The 22,443-nt window shown below is 39.7% G+C and overlaps 1 protein-coding gene across 1 annotated transcript in view; it reads left to right on the top strand.

Moving 5' to 3' along the window:
• Positions 1–22,443, top strand: part of LOC111155121 (ATPase 13A4) — a 129,029-nt gene that overhangs the window by 33,137 nt on the left and 73,449 nt on the right. Inside the window, exons 3-5 of the mRNA XM_022515186.1 lie at positions 12,954–13,100; positions 17,459–17,529; positions 17,621–17,701. Coding sequence (XP_022370894.1) covers positions 12,954–13,100; positions 17,459–17,529; positions 17,621–17,701 — 299 coding nt within the window. The remainder of the gene's footprint in view (positions 1–12,953; positions 13,101–17,458; positions 17,530–17,620; positions 17,702–22,443) is intronic.

A 22,443-nucleotide genomic window follows, 5' to 3' on the forward strand; every position in this document is an offset into this window, starting at 1 on the left:
AAGTGTGCATCTGGCTTTGTACCTGGCGGCCCTTTCTCTTGGACAGCTCATTGCAGGATGGCTGTGGGAGACGTGCACATGGAAAGTTCCATCACAGCCTTGCATTTATTTACCAAGAACTCAATAATTTGTGTACGACAGGATTTCATTAAAAAGACCTGCTTCACAGGATATTCCTTCTAAACTTGTGAGTCTTGTGAATATTAGAGCCTGTAGAACCCTCTGAACAGCTGAAAGTAATGGGTAATGTGAAGTAGTTAAGGCAGGCAGCAAGATACAAAGTTCACATGGATGCTTCTCCCATGTCCTGATGTATCTACTATCCTAGGCCCCCTCAAGCAACTCTGCAGCAAGGGATGGGAAGAGGTAGGGAGGAGATGGGGAGCACCCCTCTGGGGAGGATACTGTCTTCTGTTGATTTGAGAGAGCCACAATCTTTGAGGGAGTGTGTTGCGTCCTGCAGATAAGCCAGGTGGAAAAAAAAAAAAAAAAAAAGGCAGCCATCTTGTTCTGAGTTCATTGTCTCTCTCTCTCTCTCTCTCTCTAATACAAAGTGCTGGTGTTAAGCGAGTTTCCCTGAATTTGCTCAGCGAATACTTCCTCCTAGCATTCATTCCACTTAGGCAATGTGTGTCGTTCCTGTTCCTGCTGCCATGTCAGCTCCACAAGGGAAGGGATTATTTCTAATTACCTAATTGCTGCATTAGTTCCTGCATGTGGTGGGGATTCCATAAATACATAGTGGCCGATAGGCTGAAGTTGCTCTTCCCATTGATAGGAGTCAAGATACAGTCTCACGGAACGATCTGTCTCTGACTGACTTTTAGTGAGCGTTTCTCACAACGCATCAGCCCAAATGACCCAGAATGACAGCCAAACTATTGATAAATAAATCAACCTCTGCTGGGCTGTTAGCACCTCTTTATACATAGCAATCTCTCGAGGTAAACACACTATTTAATGCGGCGAGAGGGGAGGATAGCAACAAGTCATAAGCATGAAATCAGAGGTACCTCCTTCCAAGCTTTACTATCGTTCTCAGGGGCCAACGCTCTTGCTGCTGCAGAAACCACCTCAGGAACAAAAAAGCTTCCTGCCTTTCAGAGTGTACCGCCAGACTCTCTGGATCTGAGAATGACTGGCTGGCCTAGCTGTACTCTCTGAGACTACAGGCAGAGCCAAGGCACAGACAGGAATAGGAGGAAAGAAGCAAGAAAGTGGCAATGGAAGGGAGGAAAATGAAAGAACTCGAGGGGAAGTGTGTAAAGGGAACATGAAGAGGGAGAAAAGAGAAAGAAACACCCAGTAAGGGAAACAAACAAATTGTCAACCAATAGGGAACGAGTGTACCGTTTGGGATTCGGAGTCAAGAGGTCCTAGCACTCCAGATGTGTGACCCCTCGGGAGTGTTACCTAACCTTTCAGGACCTCGGTGTCCCCACTTGGGAAATAGGCCTAGGAAGAGTACTTGTTCTTGCTTGTGTTGGTGTGAGGATGAAATGAGGTTGTGGATTGAAAAGCCCGTTGCAAACTGTAAAATACGTGATCAAAGATCATTTTAATTGTGAGTGAGTGTGTATGTGTGCGTGTGTGTGTATTATTGCTGAGGCAGCTCTGACAGCTTGCTTTACAGAAGAGTCTGCTCTGGGCTAGGTGCCCCACATATAACAGGCTGCTTTCTGGAAGCTGTGCCCTCCCCTTTTGAGCCAGGAGCATTCCCTTCCAGGATGGGGGACATGGGAAAGAGGTCTAGGGCCTTCGAATCCCCGGTATTCACCCATGCTCCATGAGGTCACCTCTCCCGGTGGCATGTGGTCAACTTTGCACCTGGCTACATACTGGAAAAAATTTAAAAACACTGGTGCCTTAGGGTGCTGTGTTCCATTCTCTTCCTCTTTGTTTCTTTCAAAGTGTTTTAAGCCCCTCTCCCATCTCACTGCCCTCCATAACTAATCAGAGCCATCTAAACCAGCTTCAATCTTGCCTTTTTCATCTTGATTTCAACTTTAATTTTTAATTACCTCCTCTTACGTGTCATTTTAAATGGATTTGCTATGCCAGAAACTCTCCAAATAAATGAGGTTCTAAATTAGTCTTTATGTAATTAGACAAGAACTCAATTATACCAAACATTCTTACAATCTGAGCTTTAGATGAAAAGGAGCTTTGGTCACCAATAGTTTAAAAGTCTGTGGCTAGGTTATTTGCATGAAATGACACCTTAAAATTTTTTATTTGAATTATATTGTGATAGCTGGACTATAAAGACCTCCCATTAAGAAAGGCTAAGAAAACTACTACCTGAAAATGTGTTGTACGTCTATTTTTCATGTTATTAAAAAATCAGTACTTGGTATTTATCATCAATCTCACACTGGTAAGATTACAGATCATTAACACAGACACTGATGAGGTAGTCATTTTTTAACATTAAAAAAGTGGGGGGGGCGCTGATGTACTGACTAAAAAGTCTTCAGTGCTCAGTTTATTTTCAGTTTCCCATCTCTTATTAAGCCCCTCTAAGAGTGAGATTTTTCCAAAATACAAGAGTAATTACACTTTTATTTTGTAATTTTAAAAGTGGCATTTTATTCATTATTCATTTACTTCTGAATTTTAATTGATATCTGTAGGGTTGCCACATTTCTATGCAAATACCATGATTTACATTCATTGGTGTTTTGAATTCAGATGCTCCTGATAATTTCCATAGTTTTCATCTTTATTATAATTACAGATGCATTTTTTTTTTTTTCCTTTCCTGTCATATGTGACATGTTGTCAAAGACTCATGATGTGCAGAGGAGAATGTGATGATTGGTTACTAGGCTGAGTCAGGGTGTTTTATTTCAATGTTTTAATGGGGAGCATTTTTCTTCAGTTTCACCTAAAGATGTCAGTGCTGGGGGTCTTAGTTAGAAAACTCAGAAATTCTTCAACTCAGCCATGCAAATGGCATTCGAAGACCACCAGCCCCGAGATGCTCTTAGCCACCAATATTTGTATTCACGTATTCTGGATTCCTGACTCATCTTTCCCTCCTTCTCTGTAGTCCTCTCCAAGCCCAGGTGCCTCCCATCAATGCCGTTTCCCAAGGGAGCCAGACACTTTTTGTCTTTGCTTTTACTCATAACATTTCTTCTGCTATTTTCTAACCTGTTCATTCATTCAGTTATTTATTCATTCGCTAAATACTTCCTGAGCGCCAATCATGTACCAGACATTGTTATAGGTACCGGGAATACAGCTATGACCCAAACAGATGGAAATCCCTGTCCAGTAGAGTGACATTCTGGTGAGGAGTCAACTCGTATATGCACACACTCACACGCACGAGTATAGAAAGTAGGTGTTCTACTGCTATTTGTGAAAACCTAGTCATCTCTCAGCCGTCTACCTCCTTTTCCATTGCTGATCCATCCTCTGCCTCAATTCTGGGGGGAATTAATTACCTTTCCTTCCTTCTCCTTTAGTTCCGTATTTTCACCTCTGACTGCTGTAATGTTTTCTGCAATCTGCCCTGTATTAAAATGCTATTCATTTCACATTTTATAAAACAGAATTTCATTGACTATTTCATATAATTTCCATAACAACCCTGGGCTATGGGCACTATCATCTGTCTCTATTTTACAGATGAGGATACAGATAACAGCTTTGCAGTCTAGAAATCCTAGTAAATGTCACCCAGGATTTCCCTCCCCCACTCCTCTCTCCCTCTTTCCCTCCTTCCCTCCTTCATAAATTTGATGAACACAGGTTGTGTGCCAGCCACAGGGCTAACTCTGGACAGGGAGTGGGGTATAACAATTAGTCAAATCAAAGTTCTTGACCTCATGAAGTTTACTAGATCACTAAACAAATAAATATAAATATCTAATTGTTATAAGTGCTGCTCAGGAAAGATTCATAGTTATGGTAAGATTATAAGACAGGATAGGACTTTGACCAAGTCAAGGAGGCTTTCCAATCTCCAAAGGATAATGAGTCAAAAGGTGATGGTGGCTGGTGGGGAGGGGCACATGGGAAATGGCTCAGGAAAAGGTAATAGTATGGACAAAGAACTTGCACCTGTCTTCTGATCCTCTAAATCCAGAATTTTTCCTCATTATGCTATATTCCTTTATTTATAGTTTTTATTTTATTAGATTATAGGCTTTTTTTTTTTAAGATTTTATTTTTTTGACAGAGAGAGAAATCACAAGTAGGCAGAGAGGCAGGTAGAGAAGGAGAAGCAGGCTCTCTGCTGAGCAGAGAGCCCGATGTGGGGCTCGATCCCAGGACACTGAGATCATGACCTGAGCCGAAGGCAGAGGCTTAACCCACTGAGCCACCCAGGCGCCCCAGATTATAGGCTTTTTGAAGACAGTAACTGTGACTTACTTTTCACTCTCCACATCATCTAGTACGTGGCCACAGCAGGTGCTCAATATTTATTTAATACAATTAAATAAATTGAATTTAATCTGTAATAAATGGTCTCATGGTTTTTACCAGCACTTTCCTACAAAGATGCTACAGTGAAGAGTCAAGGCTGAGAAAGTAAGAGAAGACAGTATTATATTTCTTTTAGGTACACATTTCCTCTTCTGAATCACCTTCCCCCACCCCTTATTTCAACATGGTTTTTCCTTAGACATCCAACCAGAGAGCCCTGAGATTCTGTGGGCTCTCCTATCAGAAATGATACTATGTTAAGAAAAATAGTTTGTCCTTCATAACACAGGGCTATTTATTTATTGACTTTTTTTTTTAGTGTACACTTTAATCCTAATCCCCATCCCCCTCCTACCTCCCTTCCAGTGACCATTAGTTTTTTTGTAGTAAAAGTCTGCTTCTTGATTTGTCTCTCTCTGTTTCTCTCTTTTGTCTCCTTTTGCTTGTTTGTTTTGTTCCTTAAATCCCACATGTGAGTGCAATCATGTGGTATTTGTCTTTCTTCGACTGACTTATTTCACTCAGCATTATACTCTCTAGCTCCATCCATGGCTTGCAAACAGCAAGATTTCGTTCTCTTTTGGCTGAATAATATTCGAGTGTGTGTGTGTGTGTGTGTGTGTGTGTGCACATCTTCTTTCCCCCTTCATCTATCGATGGACACTTGAGCTGCTTCTATAATTTGGCTATTGTAAACAATGCTGCAATAAACATAAGGGTGCATATATCCTTTCAAATTAGTGTTTTTGTATTTTTTTGTGTCAATATCCAGTAGTGCAATTACTGGATCATACAGTAGTTTTATTTTTATTTTTACTTTTTGAAGAACAGCCATACTGTTTTCCACAGTGGCTGCATCAGTTGGCATTCCCACCAACAGTGTATGAGGACTCTTTTTCCTCCACATCCTCACCAACACTTGTTTCTTGTGTTTTTTAGCCATTCTGACAGGTATGAGCTGATATCTCATTGTAGTTTTGACTTACATTTTCCTGATGATGAATGATGTGAACATCTTTTCATTTGTCTTTTGGCCACCTGTATGTCCTCTTTGGAAAAGTGTCTGTTCATGTCTTCTGTCTCTTTTTAAATTGGATTATTTGTTTTTTGGGTGTTGAGTTGTATCAGTTCTTTATATATTTTGGATATTAACCCTTTATCAGATGTGTCATTTGCAAATATCTTTTCCCACCCACTAGGTTGCCTTTCAGTTTTGTTGTTTCCTTCACTGCGCAGAAGTTTTTATTTTGATGTAGTCCTAATAGGTTTTTTTCTTGCTTTTATTTCTCTTGCCTCAAAAGACCTATCTAGTAAAAATGTTGCTATGGCTGATATAGGAGAAATTTCCACCTGTGCTCTCTTCTAGGATTTAAAAAAAAAAAGATTTTATTTATTTATTTGTCAGAGAGAGAGAGAGAGAGCGCAACAGGGAGAGTGGCAGGCAGAGGGAGAAGCAGGCTTCCGCTGAGCAAGGAGCCTGATGTGGGACTCAATCTCAGGACCCTGGGATCATGACCTGAGTTGAAGGCAAATGCTTAACCGACTGAGCCATCCGGGTTTCCCTGTTCTAGGGTTTTTATGGTTTTAGGTCCTACATTTAGGCCATTGATTCATTTTGAATTTATTTTTATGTACGGTGTGAGAAATTGGTCCAGTTTCATTCTTTTGCATGTAGCTGTCCATTTTCTTAACACCATTTGTTGAAGAGACTGTATTTTTGTCATTGCATATTCTTTCCTACTTTGTCAAAGATTAACCGACCATATAACTGTGGGTTTGTTTCTGGGTTTTCTACTACTTCCACTGATCTATGTGTTTATTTTTGTGCCAGTACCATACCATTGTGATTACTAACAGAGGGCCGTTTGTATTGTGATTTACAGTTTGCAAGGTATTTGCAAATATGTTGCCTCACATGGTCTTTTCTGGTAGAGATTATCTCCCCCCCTCCCCTGCCATTTTACAGATGGAAGCATAGAGAACTTTAAAGAAAAGTTCAGGGTCCCATAGCTGTAAGCAGTGAAAGAAAAACTTCTGTCCAGAGCTGAACTGGAGTTGGAACTGGGGATCTTATTACCCTCCGGCCAGTAAGCAGGCTCCAGAGAGGCAATACTGTAAAACGGTATAAGAGTGGAGTCTGGAGCCTGACTGCCTGGGTTTATTCCCAGTGTTGCTCTTGACCTACTTTGAGCAATGTATTAGCTTAGGCTGCCATAATAGCATACCACAGACGGGGTGCCTTAAACAATAAAAACTTATTTTCTCACAGTTCTGGAAGCTAGAATTTCAAGATCAAGGTGTTGGCAGGATTAGTTCCTGGTGAGACCTTTCTTCTGGCTTGCAAAGGACCAAATACCCTCTCTCTGTGTTCTCACGTGTTAGAGGGAGAGGTTTGGTTCTTTCTCTTCTCATAAGGGCACTAGTCCTATTGCATTAGGAACTCACCCTTATGGCCTCACTTAATCTTAATTACTTCCTCAAGTCTTTATCTCCAAATGCACTCACACTGGGGGATAGGGCTTCAACATATGGAACCAATCCATAACAGGCAAGTAACTTAGCACATCTCCACCCACTTTGCCTCTACTTACTCTTCTTGTGTTAAGTGGTGCTAACAATAGTGCCTGCCATATTATCACGAGAAATAAATGAGATGGTACATGTTAGGTGCTTTGATGAAATCCAGGCCTGGCATATAGTCATTCCATGGGCCTTGGTCACTACACACTTTGTAAAACCAATTTTGACTTTTTATTTGTTACTTCTTACTATGCCCCGCATCTCCAGACATTTTGGACAATTAGCAAACTCACTACCCATTATTCCTTCAGAAAATGATCGTGAATACAAGCAAAATACTTAATCTCCCCAAAAGTATATGCTGAATTGTTCAGAATTTCCTTTTTTTTTTTTTTTTTTGTATACAAACATAGATATAGCTCTTGTTTTGTCATACAACTTCCCTGCTTTGTCCTGTCTCCATACCACTACACCTCTCCCCTTTTTCTGGCAACATGTACCAAGAGTACTGAGACAATAATTAGTGAGAGATTTCTTCAATGCACAGAACTTTCTTTCTCTATTTTATAACTAAATCCTACATTCTAGCCAATGTCAACTTTTTCCAGCTAAGCAACTTTGAGAATGTTAGGTCAAGCTATTAAGAGTATCAGTGGGTATGACCAAGAAGGAGAAAGGAAAGAAAAAAGTGATAATTAAAAATAAAAAGAATAATATTTTGCCAAAATCATGGGTCTGTAAAGACTAAAAATAGTGTTTTAGAAAGAACCTGAAAAATGTAAGTTATTATTACTTTATTCATAATCCTCTAAGTAATTCATCTTAGCTAGAGTTTATGTTTTTAGCATCATGATGTATCCACGTCCAAATGAAAAATACTGCCATTCTGATACCTCTTTGGAACTTTGCAATGGGTTACTTTTCCTCATCTTTTAAAATTTATTCTTTTATTATTATTATTGTAAAGATTTTATTTATTTATTTGAGAGAGAGCACAAGCAGGGGGAGGGGCAGAGGGAGAGGGAGAGGGAGAAGCAGGCTCCCCACTGAGCAGGGAGCCCATAGGGCTCAATCCTGGGACTCTGGGATCATGACCTGAGCCAAAGGCAGACAGACATTTAACTGACTGAGCCACCCAGGCACCCTGGGTCACTTTTCTTCTTAAGGCAATCTCAGAAGTACATTTTGTGTAGCAAACTCCTACACAAGGTCAGTCACAGCATTGGCATGAACTTAAAGTGACCATTATACTACTCTGAAAGTCCAACAGGTGTGTATTACAAAATGTTGTAAGAAGATAAGCAAGGCCACTCACTTTGTGCAAATATAAAAGTTAGCCTGGCATTTCAAAGTTCAGAAATTCCAAGACCACAGGAAATTAAAAAATGCCCAGTGGCCACCCCCCCACCCCCACTCCTCATCACCCCCCCCACACCTAGGTCAAACAAAGTTCCCCTGTGTACATTCAGTTCTTTGAAATGCACTCTTGAATTATTTTAAATTCTACTCTTTAAATTCAGGGACTGAGCTGGTTAATTCTCTTGATAAAAAGAAGGTAAAGCCTGCTCAAGAAGCCTGGAGGTGTTAAAAGTCTAGACTTGCCAAGCAAACAGTTTGGATTATTTGCATTACAAAGCAGTTATTTAAAGTGGTCGCTCCTCCGGTGCACTTAAGTCTCTTATGGATCATTAACTGCTTGAGAGAACAGGGTAACAGAGTGAAGTGGAATAGCCATTTCCAGGTAAAACTGCTTCTTTTTCAGAAAGGAAAAATAAATAGAAAGACTCTCAGAGACTCTCACATTTCCTCAAAGGGGAAACGAAGTCCTATTTACAGAAAGCTCTCAGGAACAACACGCTGTGGAAAATAAGGCACAGAGCCATAGGACAACCGGTATTTGTTGCACTCAGCAACAGGCCAGACTGTGGACCAGGTGCATTATGTGTTATTGCATTTAATTCTTCAAACACCCGTAACGTGTGGTATTCTCAGCCCCACTTGCTTGATGCAGAAAATTAGGCTCAGAGAGTTGCAGTGATGGTCAAGATGGTTCAGACCTGAAATCTGTTCAGGAAGGGGTCTGTGCTTTTTCTGTATTGGGCGACGCCAGGCCAAAAACCGGGAGAAGCTGTTGGTGTTAACCAGAGCAACCACCTCACAACTGACACACTTTCCCCTCCATTTTTTTTACCTACTCTTTTTTTCTTAAAAAGTTGGGTAAATTTCTTAAAAAAAAAAAGAATAATTTTACAGAGTGTTTAACATGGCAATAAATGAGAAAAATCAATATTATTACCCACTCTAAGAAAAATAGTTGTCTCTCTATTGGTATCTTTCCTAGACCTATAGAATTATAGTTTGCATTATATCAGTGGTCTGGGTGGCTCAGTTGGTTAAGTGCTGGACATTTGACACTTGATTTTGGCTCAGGTCATGATTTCAGGGTGGGGAACTTGAGCTTGGGGTGGGGCTTGCTTTGCTGCCCCTCCCACCCCCAAGACGCTCCCAAGCACTCTCTCTTTAAAAAAAAAAAAAAAAAAAGATTTATACATTTGCATTATATAGAATTATGGGTTATAGGAGTTGGGGGGGGGTAAGAGTGATGGTAAGAAATAAAGGCAACTATATCCAAACACCTTTGATTTAAATATGATACAGGTTATGTAATAAGATGGAGGCATATAGATGAATTTTGGTTGCATACTGACCTAGATGAAGGCATGCAGTTGGTGCATTAGATTATCATTGGCCTGGGAGAGCTTGGGAGTTCCAGTATTCCACTTTGCCATTCCCTTTTTAGGCATTATAATCAAGAGGTCTGTTTGCTGCCTCACGGGGCCAAGGGGTGACAGCTTGGTTTTAGGAATCAGATTCTCTGCTGCCAAAACATCAGAGATTGTGAAAAACCGGATGCTATTTGTTACATAATGCAGATTTCATGGTAATTTTCATACATGAGCAAAAAACATGGACAACTTGTTGAAACAAAGAGGGAGTCAAGATTTGGAGTAGGAAGACCTGGCTTCAGGTCTCGGTTCTGGCCTCGCTGCCCATACCAGACTGGTCTGGCCTGAGCCTTGCTGATGGAGTACTTGGAACAGAAATGCTAAATAAATGTTAACTATTTCTTCTTATTGTTAGATATTCAAACAAAACCCCCTTACAACAATATTCCCTTTGACGTGATCAAAGGCAAAATCATATAATGTTGAACTGTATCATTGTCAAGATATGTCCTATGGAGTTGTTGCCTATCCCACAATACCCAGAACACGTCCACCAGTTCAGTGGCTCAGTCATTAGAAATGTAACCATTTTCTGTCATTTTTAGGCTCTGAAGGTAACTTCATAGAAATCTAATTTGATTTAGTTATATACTTACTGGTTTTTAGAATTAATCCATTAACTTTCAAATTTCTACTACTTTCGCCCTTCCTTATGTCCGTCCCCTTCCTTCTCCTTCCCTTTCTTTCTCTTCCCTCCTTGTCCTCCCTTCTCTCCCTACACCTTTTGCTTTGCTTTCCCCTCTTCTGCCTCTACCCTACTTCTTTATCTCTCCCCGGTTTAGTCTCTGGCTGTCTCTCAGAAGCTGTGTTAGGCCAGGCTGAACACAGATACCCATCAGAAGCAGTCCCTACCCACAGTTCAAGAGGAGTGATAAGGTGACAGGTAAAGGTTCAAGTACCCTGATATTTTAGGGGAAAGAGGAATTGAAGAGGTTCCCATAATGTGAAATTTGAGCTGGACCCCATAGGATGGTTAGGGTCTAGCCTTATGAAGGCTTAAAGAGAGTAAAGAAGGATGTGTAATCAAGGCTGAGGAAGCTAAAGGAGCAAAGCCATGGAGGTGGGCTTCTCCTGAGGAAAATCAATGTAAGAGATTAGCTCCAACAACAAGTGTATCTTCTGCTCTTGTCCTTTTGCAGCAGCAGCTGGTATACTCTTCCCCACAAACGTGGGTTTGGTGGAGAAAACTCCCAGCTCTGATCTACATTCCTTAGGCATCACATTATTTTTCAGGCTGGACTTCCCTTGCCATCCTTCCTAGCTCCTGAGGTATCCCAGTCATCCTAGTGGATTTTATGCATAAGATTTACCCATTCCATTTAATTCTTTTGGACTTTGACATCGTTTTTAGTTGTTTAAAATTGTTCATGTAAAAATGATGAACATCTTTTTGCACAAATGTGGGTTTTTTTTAAATGTTTATGGTTATTCTTTAGGGGTACATTTCTAAAAATAAAATTACAAGGTTATAAATATGATTTTTAAAAATAAATCATATGTAACTGTCAAATTTGCTTTTTTAAAAAGACCTCACTAACCTGTGGGGATGCCTCTCTAACAATACCTTTATCATTTTGAAAATATTGCCTATTTTTGTACACAAACTATGGGTCTTCATTGTTTTCACTGGATTTCTATTACTTATTAACCCAACCTTCAATATTCACATTTCACCTTTTTGTCTTTTCTGAATTGTTATTTCAGTTTTACTCCCAGTGTTTGTCTTCTAGTTTGCACCAACAAAGTATTAACCCTTCATTGTATATGTTACAAATACTTGCCTGTCATATTTTTCTTGTCATTTACATATAAGAGTAAAACTTTTTTAATGCTTACATAGTAAAATAAATCAGTCTTGTTTTTTCTGAAAAAAAAAAAAAAAAAAAAAAAAGATTTGCTCATTCCAGATAATAACCACAGTTATTACTGTGTCTGTCTCTGAGGTACCATTGTAGTACCTGTTACTCAATCCAGCGCCACTCATTCTAGTTTTATTCTGTGATGAAGTCAGCAGTGAACTTCAAAGGAAGAGGTTTCAGTTAAGATCATGAAGGAAGGTACCTTCTTGAATCCTACCTATGCTAACCTTTTGACGGTTACCTTTGGGCGCCTTTAATCCATGCATTCAGTCACGGACAAACATCCATTCATTCACTTTCACTGAGCAGGTCACAGTTCTCCATATGGACAGGGATATAAGGGACAATAAAACATGTTTTCTACCTTCCAGTGGTCTAGGTGAACTAAGAGAATACAAAGCAAACACTGAGTAAGATGGAACTGGAGGGGGTTATGCTAAGTGAAATCAGTCAAGCAGAGAAAGACAATTATCCTATGGTTTCACTCATATGTGAAACAGTAGGAATAGCACAGAGGGCCACAGGGGAAGGGAGGGAAAACTTAATGGGAAGATATCAGTGCCTGAGACAAACCATCGGAGACTCTGGACTCTGGGAAGCAAACTGAGGATTTCAGAAAGGCGGGAGGTGGGGGGGATAGGGTAATCATGTGTTGGGTATTAAGGAGGGCATGTGTTGTGATGAGCACTGGGTGTTGTACACAACTAATGAATCCTTGAACACTACATCAAAAACTAATGATGTACTATACAGTGGTTAACTGAACATTAATAATAATAATAATAATAATAATAATAAAGAAAGTGATTAGGAGCACAAGAGAGAGCAGTTAGGATCTTTGGGAGTGAGGATAGTGATAGTCCCCCACCCCCAAATGGTGTTACAGGGGCTGTCCTGGAAGAGGTAGAATCGAAGTTAGGTCTGGAAGTCCTGGGATGCTTTGATTGATCTGGTTTCCCCATCCTCAGAAACCCGCAGAAGCCCTTTAGAGTGCTTGCTTTTTGCCTTTTTTTTTTTTTTTTCTCTGTGAAAATTCGCATCTGGCTGTGGCCTCACGGATTGAAGGGTAAGAGGGGAAACTAGCTCTTTTCTGGGAATCCACCTCCCTACCCCTGAATTTTGTTATATAGGGCATTGCCTCATAGTCACATCCAGATTCTTCAATAAATGATAACAGGCTTTTTCCTTCAAGGCTTTATATCTACTAGTGTTCAAGGGCATGTAATTTTGTGTAGAATGTTTATTAACTCCATAAACTTGCAGGATTATATTAAAATGATGTTTCCTATGTTGAATTTTAGCCTGATGACTTCTCTCATCTTCATGGGGGTTTTGGTGTCTATTTCCTCAGGATGAATTCCAAACTTACTCACGGAAAAAGGTAATGTGGATCCACCTGTCATCATTAAACAGCGAGTTAGGTGTCACTCCTGACCACCCTGTCATTACAGATGAGGAGTACATCATAAATAGAGCCATCAGAAAGCCAGACCTAAAGGTAAGTAAACTATGGTAACTGCTCATGCTAGAGAAATGTAATCTTTCTCCCCCGAAATATAAGTTTAGATCCTCCACTGTGCTAATCCTCTACAGTATGCATAGAACATTATAAAGAACATGCACTTTGGAGGTAGACAGAGCTGAGTTCAAATCTCAGCTTCATCTTTCTAAACTGTACAGCCTTGGACCTGTTACTAAGCTCTGTTGAACCTGTTTCCTCATGTATGGAATGATGATGACAATGCCTACCTCTACTGTTCATTGATGACATTCAATAAGTTAAGGAACACAAAGAATAATATGGTGCCAGGTGCACAGTAGATGCTCAGTACACATTAGCTCTTAGTACCATCAGACCTTGTGTGATAATGTATGAAACAGGGTTTCTCTTACTTAAAGGTAATCGCCCAGAAACATCCTAGGGTCTTTTCTTAGGTCTCCAAAATGACCTTATTTTGAGTTCTGTCTTTCAAAAGTGTATTTGGTTACTCCCAGTTCTCCATATTAAATTAATACTACTTGGATTATGACTAGCTAACATTCATAATAAAGTCATAGTTTATAAGACAACTGTTTTCTCTTAAATTTATGTATGTGTAGACAGCTGTTAAGTTTTATGAGCTCAAGGTCAATTTTTAAAATAATAAAAGTCAATTTCTGAGCAGTTTCTCTATTGTCAATTGTTATCATCCAGTTGTCTTAATTTCCTAAAAAAACAAAAACAAAAGAGGTCAAACACCTTCAACTAACAGGTGGTTATTCACCTGGGTAAGTAGGCATCCCAAATCAATTTTATGTACCTGAGATTGTTATTGACCTCCACCTTTTCTAATTGCATCAAACAAATAAGAGAACAACAAGATAAAGAAATGCTTAAATAATCAAAATGTAAAGAAGTGACAGAGGTCCTGAAATGCAAAGCCCTGGCCCCAGGCTTGATATCTTCATTTATCACATATGGCTTAGAGAGTTTGGCTAATTACTGCCTCTCTGAGCCTTGAGCTTCTTGCTTATAAAACAAGAACAATAACTCCTGTGCCTGTTTCTCAGGCCCTTGTAAACCTAAGATGAGACATCAAGGTGATTTGTGAACCGTCCTGAGCTACATTCATAAAGGACAGAAACTTTCACTGAAATTGAGGGAGGTTCCACTGGCTCAGCCATGACAATACTGAATGGGACAGTGAGACGAGCAACAGTACGGACAGGACAACCTTTCAGGCCCTGCAGGGAGAGTTTGGAGACCTGCGGCAAAAGAGCTCTGTCAGGCTTACAAATGCAGGCTAAGAGGAGACTCTAACAGGCTTACAAATGCAGGCTAAGAGGAGACTCTAAGGATCATTGTGGGATCACAGGCAAAAGGAAAACCTAGTGCCTAACCTGTTAAACAGGATGCTCTCACAACGTGTTCCAACAAGAAACGAGGAGCAGGAAGCCTGGGGAGAGACAAGGTTCCTGGTTCTGAGCAGAAAGATGACAATCACCCCACCGCACACCCCTGATGTCCTAATTACTATTTCCTGGTCTGAAGTTCCAGGATATGGGCAAAGAAACTCCACCCCATGCAAATATTGTACTTCGCATCCTCTTACTTGCGTCCAGAGCCTCTGAAGGGGATAAGGGAAGCAGAGAGACTCCAGGCAGAGATAATTCCTGCTAGGGGAATGTTAAAGATATTTGAAAGGTCTTTGATGGGATCATTGTTCTCACTCTGTGATGAATGGACTCAAGAAATTATCAGGAGATAATGGAGCTTTCTATTTTCTGGCCTGAGGTAAAATTTACCAGTAACCTCTTTATTCTCCGTTATTGTTGCCCTCACCTGTTAATGTTCTGTGTCCATTATATTTTATTAGCTTCTCGATGTCAGTGTGGATTTAGGCTCCCTAATGGAGCAGAGCCCTCACATTCTCCCACAGCTTGCCCTTTAAACATGTTCTGACTCAAAATTTTGAACCTAGGGAATTAATAAAGGAGGCAACCCTCACTTTCTTCAGCTTGAATCTTGGCAGTGATGGGATTTTTCAGATCTTCTTCTGAGACTTGTTTGAACATCATATCCTTTGAGAGACTGGACTTCGGAGCCAGATGGGTTTGATCCCCCAAATTTGATCCCCGCCTCTTAATAGGTGTGTTCTTTGGCAAATGATTTAATCAAAATGAACTTCAGGGATGAAGGATGGAGTAAAGATGAAAGTAATGCCTGTTGTGCCAGAGGATGATGAACAAGACTAAAGAGAATGTGTGAAAGGCCCCCAAGTCCTCAACAGACAGTAGCTGTGAGTACAGTCCAGCTCTGCTTACAGAATTACAGGGCCTGAACAGGAATGGCAAGTGTGAGGCAGGAAGCGTGAAGTCTCAACGTGGGCTATGACCGCCTTCACGCACTTTTTCCTTACTCCATCTTGAAGCTTGTGAAGAAAGAATCACTCCCAGTGGCAGTGCACTCTAACTTTATAGATTGAAAATCAATTGGAAAATAGGATTTAGTTTTTAAAGTTATTTTGCAACCAGTCTTGCTGAAATAAGTCTATTCTGTAAAATAAAACGTACAGCATTTAACACTCTTACTGGGTAACTACGAATATGTGTGTGTGTGTGTGTGTGTGTGTGTGTGTGTATGTGTGTGCATGTCCATGTGCACACATATATATTTATCGAACAGTGTTGAGATTCATTTAGTGTAACCCAGGTGTTGAAGCTTAGGGATTTAATCTCTATTTCTGGTTGTCATGTGGTTGTACAAAGCATTCATTCACTTATTTACAAAAAAATGTGTTGGACCCTTATTATATTTCAGCTATATGCTCTACCCAGTTCTAGAATTTATCTAACCTTTATATGGACTATCCTATTCATGGGTATAGAGCATACTCAGAAGAGTTGCAGTGGATAATCAGCTCAATTGCCTCAATTTATTCATGGGGAAACTTATAGAAAAATTTACTTGAATTTCTGAAGGACACAATTATTAGAGAAGCTGTAAAAGGAAGAACACTGTTTCTCAACTTTGCACAATAGAACTATCTGAAGAAAATGTAAGAATATTTATGGCCAGGTTGCAACACAGACAAATGAAATAGGAATCACCTGGGGGTGGAACCCGACATTAGTATTTTTTAAAGCTTGCTAGTTAATCCCAGTGGGCAAAATGAGGTTATAAGCATGGCTCCATAACCATATGACAGTTTCGCTTTGTGATCAGTTGCATTAGTTACATCACTAGGTGACAGAGATTCAGATGTGCATATAAAGTTGCTTAAAGAAATTCAGAAACAAGAATGCCTAATTGCCATCAGCATGAACCTTACTTTCCCTTCTTACTGCCCACACCCTTAGACCCTCACTTCCTGGAGCACATTTTCTTGCAATAGCCTGCTCACTGTCTTCTAGAACCTTCTCCCTGTCTAATCTTTGTCATTGTCTCCTCTGTAGTTCTCTCTGCAAGTCCATTGTCTACAAGAAAATGCCCTAGATATCTCATCCTAGCATTTAAGGCTGTACGTTCTTTATTAATTTATCTTTATCTTTCTAGACTCATTCTCCAGTCTGTAGTCAAATGGGCCCCCTCATTTGTCCCTCCCCATGACTAACTTGTGCATAATCTCTTTGAAATGCTCTTTTTCCTTCTCATCTGAGCAAAAGTCTTCCAACCCTTCAGGGCTGCAGCTCAGATGTCATCTCCTCCATGATGCCTTCAGACATCTGTCCTCTCTATATTTCTACATTTCAGTACTACAAATTTTACTTTATTGTATTTTTATTTGTTTGACATGTATATGTTTGACTGTATGGTATAGTTTTCTCTCTCTGTTTTTTTGAGATTGATTTTTATTTATTTGAGGGAGAGAAAGAGAGAGAAAGAGGGAATGTATGAGCAGGAGAAGGAGGGTCAGAGGGAGAGGAAAAGAGAATCTCAAGTAAACTCCAACCTCAGTGCAGAGCTCTACCCGGGACTCCACCACCTCACAATCCTGAGATCGGGGCCCTGAGATCACGCCCTGAGCCAAAACCAAGAATCGGCCACTTAACCGACTGCACCACCCAGGTGTCCCTAGTTTTCTCATTTGTAGCATTTTTTTCCCTTGTTGGGTTATCAAATAGTGGAATGCAGAGACTAAGTTTTAGTCACATGCTTATCCATATAGTAGGCCCATGATACACACTGACTGAATAACTTCTAATAAAGAAGGCCACTTGTGTTATTAGGGAAGGTTGAGGTGAGTTAGAAAGGATCATTTTAAATATATTAGGGCTCTATCCTTGCTTCTTCCCCCGATGCTTCTTTAGCTACTGAACTGCTATGTATTTACAAATCCTTGAACTAGAGACTTTCTTAGTACTTTTCTTTTGCAGGTGAGATGCATAAAAGTGCAGAAAATAAGATATGTTTGGAACAACTTAGAAGAACAGTTCCAGAAAATTGGGTAAGTTGTTTTGGCAGTTTCATTCAAAAGAGAGAAATTTATCTTGAAAATATTATTTCTAAATATGTCTTTCTCATTATTGTTATTTCAGTTGTTTGGAAGACTGGCTCAGTTCTGCCAAGATACATCTAAAATTTGGATCAGGTCTAACAAAAGAAGAACAAGAGATTAGGTACCATGCCTCCTGTTATCTACATCAGCTCCAAAGGACAGTTACCATTAGCAAATAGAGAGCCCAACACATCGTTATCTTAGCTGGTCAATATCAGAAAACCTTGTAATGCTCTATTCAGTATGGTTAAATTAAATGCATGCACATATATTATTTCACTTCATTAGAGCAACCTTGTGGGGGAGGTAGAACAAATGTCCTTATCCTCCCAGTGTAACACATGAGAAATCTGAGGCTCACAGAGGTGTGATGGCCCAAACAAGGTCACACAGATGGGAGGTAAAAGAAGAAGAGGAAGGGCACAGTGTGGAATGTTTAGAATCTCAAAATCTCACGGTGTGGTTTTGAGTCGGTAACCTCTCATCTCTGGGATTTGGTTGCCTAATTATTAATGAGGCAAGGAGGATTCTATAAAGTTCTTGCTGGTCCTAAGTTTCTATGATTCTCACATTCTCCTCCACCCTGTTTCTTAGTAATTGGAGGGACCTAGAGCCTTGTCATCAGCATCACCTAGAAACTCGTTAGAAATTCAGAATCTGGGTGCACCTGGGTGATTCGGTTGGATAAGCATCTTCCTTCAGCTCAGGTCATGATCTCAGGGTCCTGGGATCAAGTCCTGCATCAGGCTCCCTGCTCAGTGGGGAGCCTGATTCTCCCACTCCTCTCTGCTGCTCCCTGTGCTTGTGATCTCTCTCTCTTTGTCAAATAAATAAATAAAATCTTAAAAAAAAAAAAAAAAGAAACGCAGAATCTTAGACCATGCATCATCCTTATTGAATTAGAGTCTTCACATTAACAAGATCATGAAGTCATCTGTATGAACATTAAAGTTCAGGAGGCACTGCTCTAATGTATTTGCCCAATCTATTTGATCGGAAAGTCTATATAGAAGGCAAGGAGAGAGTGGTTGGTGTTCTCAACAGCAAAATAACTCTTAAGCGGTCATTGTTCTGCATAATCAGAGATACATAGCTCTAGGTTTTCAATTAAAGAGCTATGTAACTGTGTGTGAGAGCTATTTTTGAGATCCCAACAACTTTTCTTTCTTTTTAAAAATTTTTTAAAATTTTTTATTAACATATAATGTATCATTTCCCCCACGGGTATAGGTCTGTGAATCATCAGGCTTACACATTTCACAGCACTCAGCATAGCACATACTCTCCCCAATGTCCATAACCAAGCTACCCTATCCCTCTGCCACCCACCCAACCCCCCAGTAACCCTCAGTTTTTTCCCGAGATTAAGAGTCTCTTATGGTTTGTCCCCCTCCCAATCCCATCTTGTTTCATTTTTTCCCTCCCTATCCCCCATGACTCCCTGCCCTGCCTCTCAAATTCCTCATATGAGAGAGATTATATGATAATTGGCTTTCTCTGATTGACTTATTTCGCTTAACATAATACCCTCTAGTCTTATCCACATCATTGCAAATGCAAGATTTCATTTTTTTGGTGGGCTGCATAATGGTCCATTGTGTACATACACCACATTGTCTTTATCCCTTCAGCTGCTGATGGACATCTATGTTTTTTCCATAGTTTGGCTATTGTGGACATTGCTGCTAGAAATATTTGTGTGCACGTGCCCCTTTGGATCCCTACATTTGTTATCTTTAGGGTAAATACTCAGTAGTGTGATTGCTGGATTGTAGGGTAGCTCTATTTTCAACCTTTTGAGGAACCTCCATGCTGTTTTCCAGAGTGGCTGCACGAGCTTGCATTCCTACCAATGGTGTAGGAGGGTTCCCCTTTCTCGGCATCTTCGCCAACATCTATCATTTCCTGACTTGTTAATTTTAGCTGTTCTGACTGGTGTGAGGTGGTACTTCACTGTGGTTTTGATTTGTATTTCCCTGATGCCGAGTGATGTTGAGCACTTTTTCATGTGTCTGTTGGCCATTTGGATGTCTTCTTTGCAGAAATGTCTGTTCATGTCTTTTGCCCATTTCTTGATCGGATTCTTTGTTCTTTGGGTGTTGAGTTTGATAAGTTTATTATAGATTTTGGATACTAGCCCGTTATCTGATATATCATTTGCAAATATCTTCTTCCATTCTCTCATTTATCTTTTGGTTTTGTTGACTGTTTCCTTTGCTGTGCAAAAACTTTTGATCTTGATTAAGTCCCAATAGTTCATTTTTGTCCCTGCTTCCCTTGCCTTTGGCGATGTTTCTAGGAAGAAGTTGCTGCGACTGAGGTCGAAGAGGTTGCTGCCTGTGTTCTTCTCAAGGAATTTGATGGATTCCTTTCTCACATTGAGGTCTTTCATCCATTTTGAGTCTATTTTTGTGTGTGGTGTCCACACACAAAATGGTCCAGTTTCATTCTTTTGCATGTGGCTGTCCAATTTTCCCAGCACCATTTGTTGAAGGGACTGTCTTTTTTCCATTGGACATTCTTTCCTGCTTTGTCGAAAACTAGTTGACCGTAGAGTTGAGGGTTCAATTTCTGGGCTCTCTATTCTCTTCCACTGATCTATGTGCCTATTTTTGTGCCAGTACCATACTGTCTTGATGACTACAGTTTTGTAATAGAGCTTTAAGTCTGGAATTGTGATGCCACCATATTTGGTTTCCTTTTTCAATATTCCTCTGGTTATTCAGGGTCTTTTCTGGTTCCATATAAATTTTAGGATTAGTTGTTCCATTTCTTTGAAAAAAAAAAAGGTTGGAATTTTGATAGGGATTGCAATAAATGTGTAGATTGTTTTAGGTAGCATAGAAAGTTTCACAATATTTGTTTTTGCAGTCCATGAGCATGGAATGCTTTTCTATTTCTTTGTGTCTTCCTCAATTTTTTTCATGTTTACTTTATAGTTTTCTGAGTACAGATGCTTTACTTCTTTGGTTAGGTTTATTCCTAGATATCTTATGGTTTTGGGTGCAATTATAAATGGTATTGACCCCTTAATTTCTCTTTCTTCTGTCTTGTTATTAGTATATAGAAATGCAACTGATTTCTGTGCATTGATTTTATATCCTGACACTTTACTGAATTCCTGTACGAATTCTAGCAGTTTTGGGTGGAGTCTTTTGGGTTTTCCACATAAAGTAACATTTCATCTGCAAAGAGTGAGAGTTTGACTTCTATGCCAATTCAGATGCCTTTTATTTGTTTTTTGTTGTCTGATTGCTGAGGCTAGGACTTCTAGTACTATGTTGAATAACAGTGATGATATTGGACATCCATGCCATGTTAGGGGAAAGCTCTCAGTTTTTCCCCATTGACAATGATATTTGTTGTGGGTTTTTCATAGATGGCTTTGATGATATTGAGGTATGTACACTCTATCCCTACACTGTGAAGAGTTTTGATCAAGAAAAGATGCTATATTTTGTCAAATACTTTTTCAGCATCTATCGAGAGTATCATATGGTTCTTGTTCTTTCTTTTATTAATGTATTGTATCACATTGACTGATTTGTGGATGTTGAACAAAACTTGCAGCCCAGGAATAAATCCCACTTGGTTGTTGTAAATAATCCTTTTAATGTACTGTTGGATCCTATTGGCTAGTATTTTGGTGAGAATTTTGCATCTGTATTCATCAGGGATATTAGTCTGTAATTTTCCTTTTTATGGGGTCTTTTTCTGGTTTTGGGATCAAGGTAATGTTGGCCTCATAAAAGGAGTTTAGGGGCACCTGTGTGGCTCAGTGGGTTAAGCCTCTGCCTTCGACTCAGGTTATGATCTCAGGGTCTTGGGATCGAGCCCCACATCGGGCTCTCTGCTCAGTGGGGAGTCTGTTTCCCCCACCTCTCTCTCTGCCTGCCTCTCTGCCTACTTGTGATCTCTCTCTGTCAAATAAATAAATAAATTCTTAAAAAAAAAATAAAAGGATTTTAGAAGTTTTCCTTCCATTTCTATTTTTTGGAACAGTTTCAGGAGAAAAGGTATTAATTCTTCTTTAAATGTTTGGTAGAATTCCCCTGGAAGCCCTCTGGCCCTGGGCTCTTGTTCATTGGGAGATTTTTAATGACTGCTTCAATCTCGTTACTGGTTATGGGTCTGTTCAGGTTTTCTACTTCTTTCTACTTCAGTTTTGGTAGTTTATATGTCTCTAGGAATGCATCCATTTCTTCCAGATTGTCAAATTTGCTGGTGTATAGTTGCTTATAATATGTTTTTATAATTGTTTGTATTTCTTTGGTATTGGTTGTGATCTCTCCTTTTTCATTTATGGTTTTATTAATTTGGGTCCTTTCTCTTCTTTTTGATAAGTGTGGCCAGTGGTTTATCACTCCTATTAATTCTTTCAAAGAACCAGCTCCTAGTTTTGTTGATTTTTTCTACTGTTCTTTTGGTTTCTATTTCATTGGTTTCTCGTCTGATCTTTATTATTTCTATTCTTCTGCTGGGTTTAGGCTTTCTTTGATGTTCTTTCTCCAGCACCTTTAGGTATAGGGGTAGGTTGTGTACTTGAGAACTTTCTTGTTTCTTGAGAAAGGCTTGTATCGCTATATACTTTCCTTTCAGGGATTGCCTTTGCTGTGTCCCAAATATTTTGAATAGTCGTGCTTTCGTTTTCATTTATTCCCATGAATTTTTAAAATTCTTCTTTAATTTCCTGGTTGACCCATTTATTCTTTAGTAGGATGTTCTTTAGCCTCCATGTATTTGAGTTCTTTCTAACTTTCCTCTTGTGATTGAGTTCTAGTTTCAAAGCATTGTGGTCTGACAATATGCAGGAAGTGATCCCAATCTTTTGGTAATGGTTGAGACCTGATTTGTGACCCAGGA

This window comes from Enhydra lutris, unplaced genomic scaffold (assembly GCF_002288905.1).
Source record: "Enhydra lutris kenyoni isolate GAN:26980312 unplaced genomic scaffold, ASM228890v2 scaffoldscaffold39, whole genome shotgun sequence".
Lineage (NCBI taxonomy): Eukaryota > Metazoa > Chordata > Mammalia > Carnivora > Mustelidae > Enhydra > Enhydra lutris.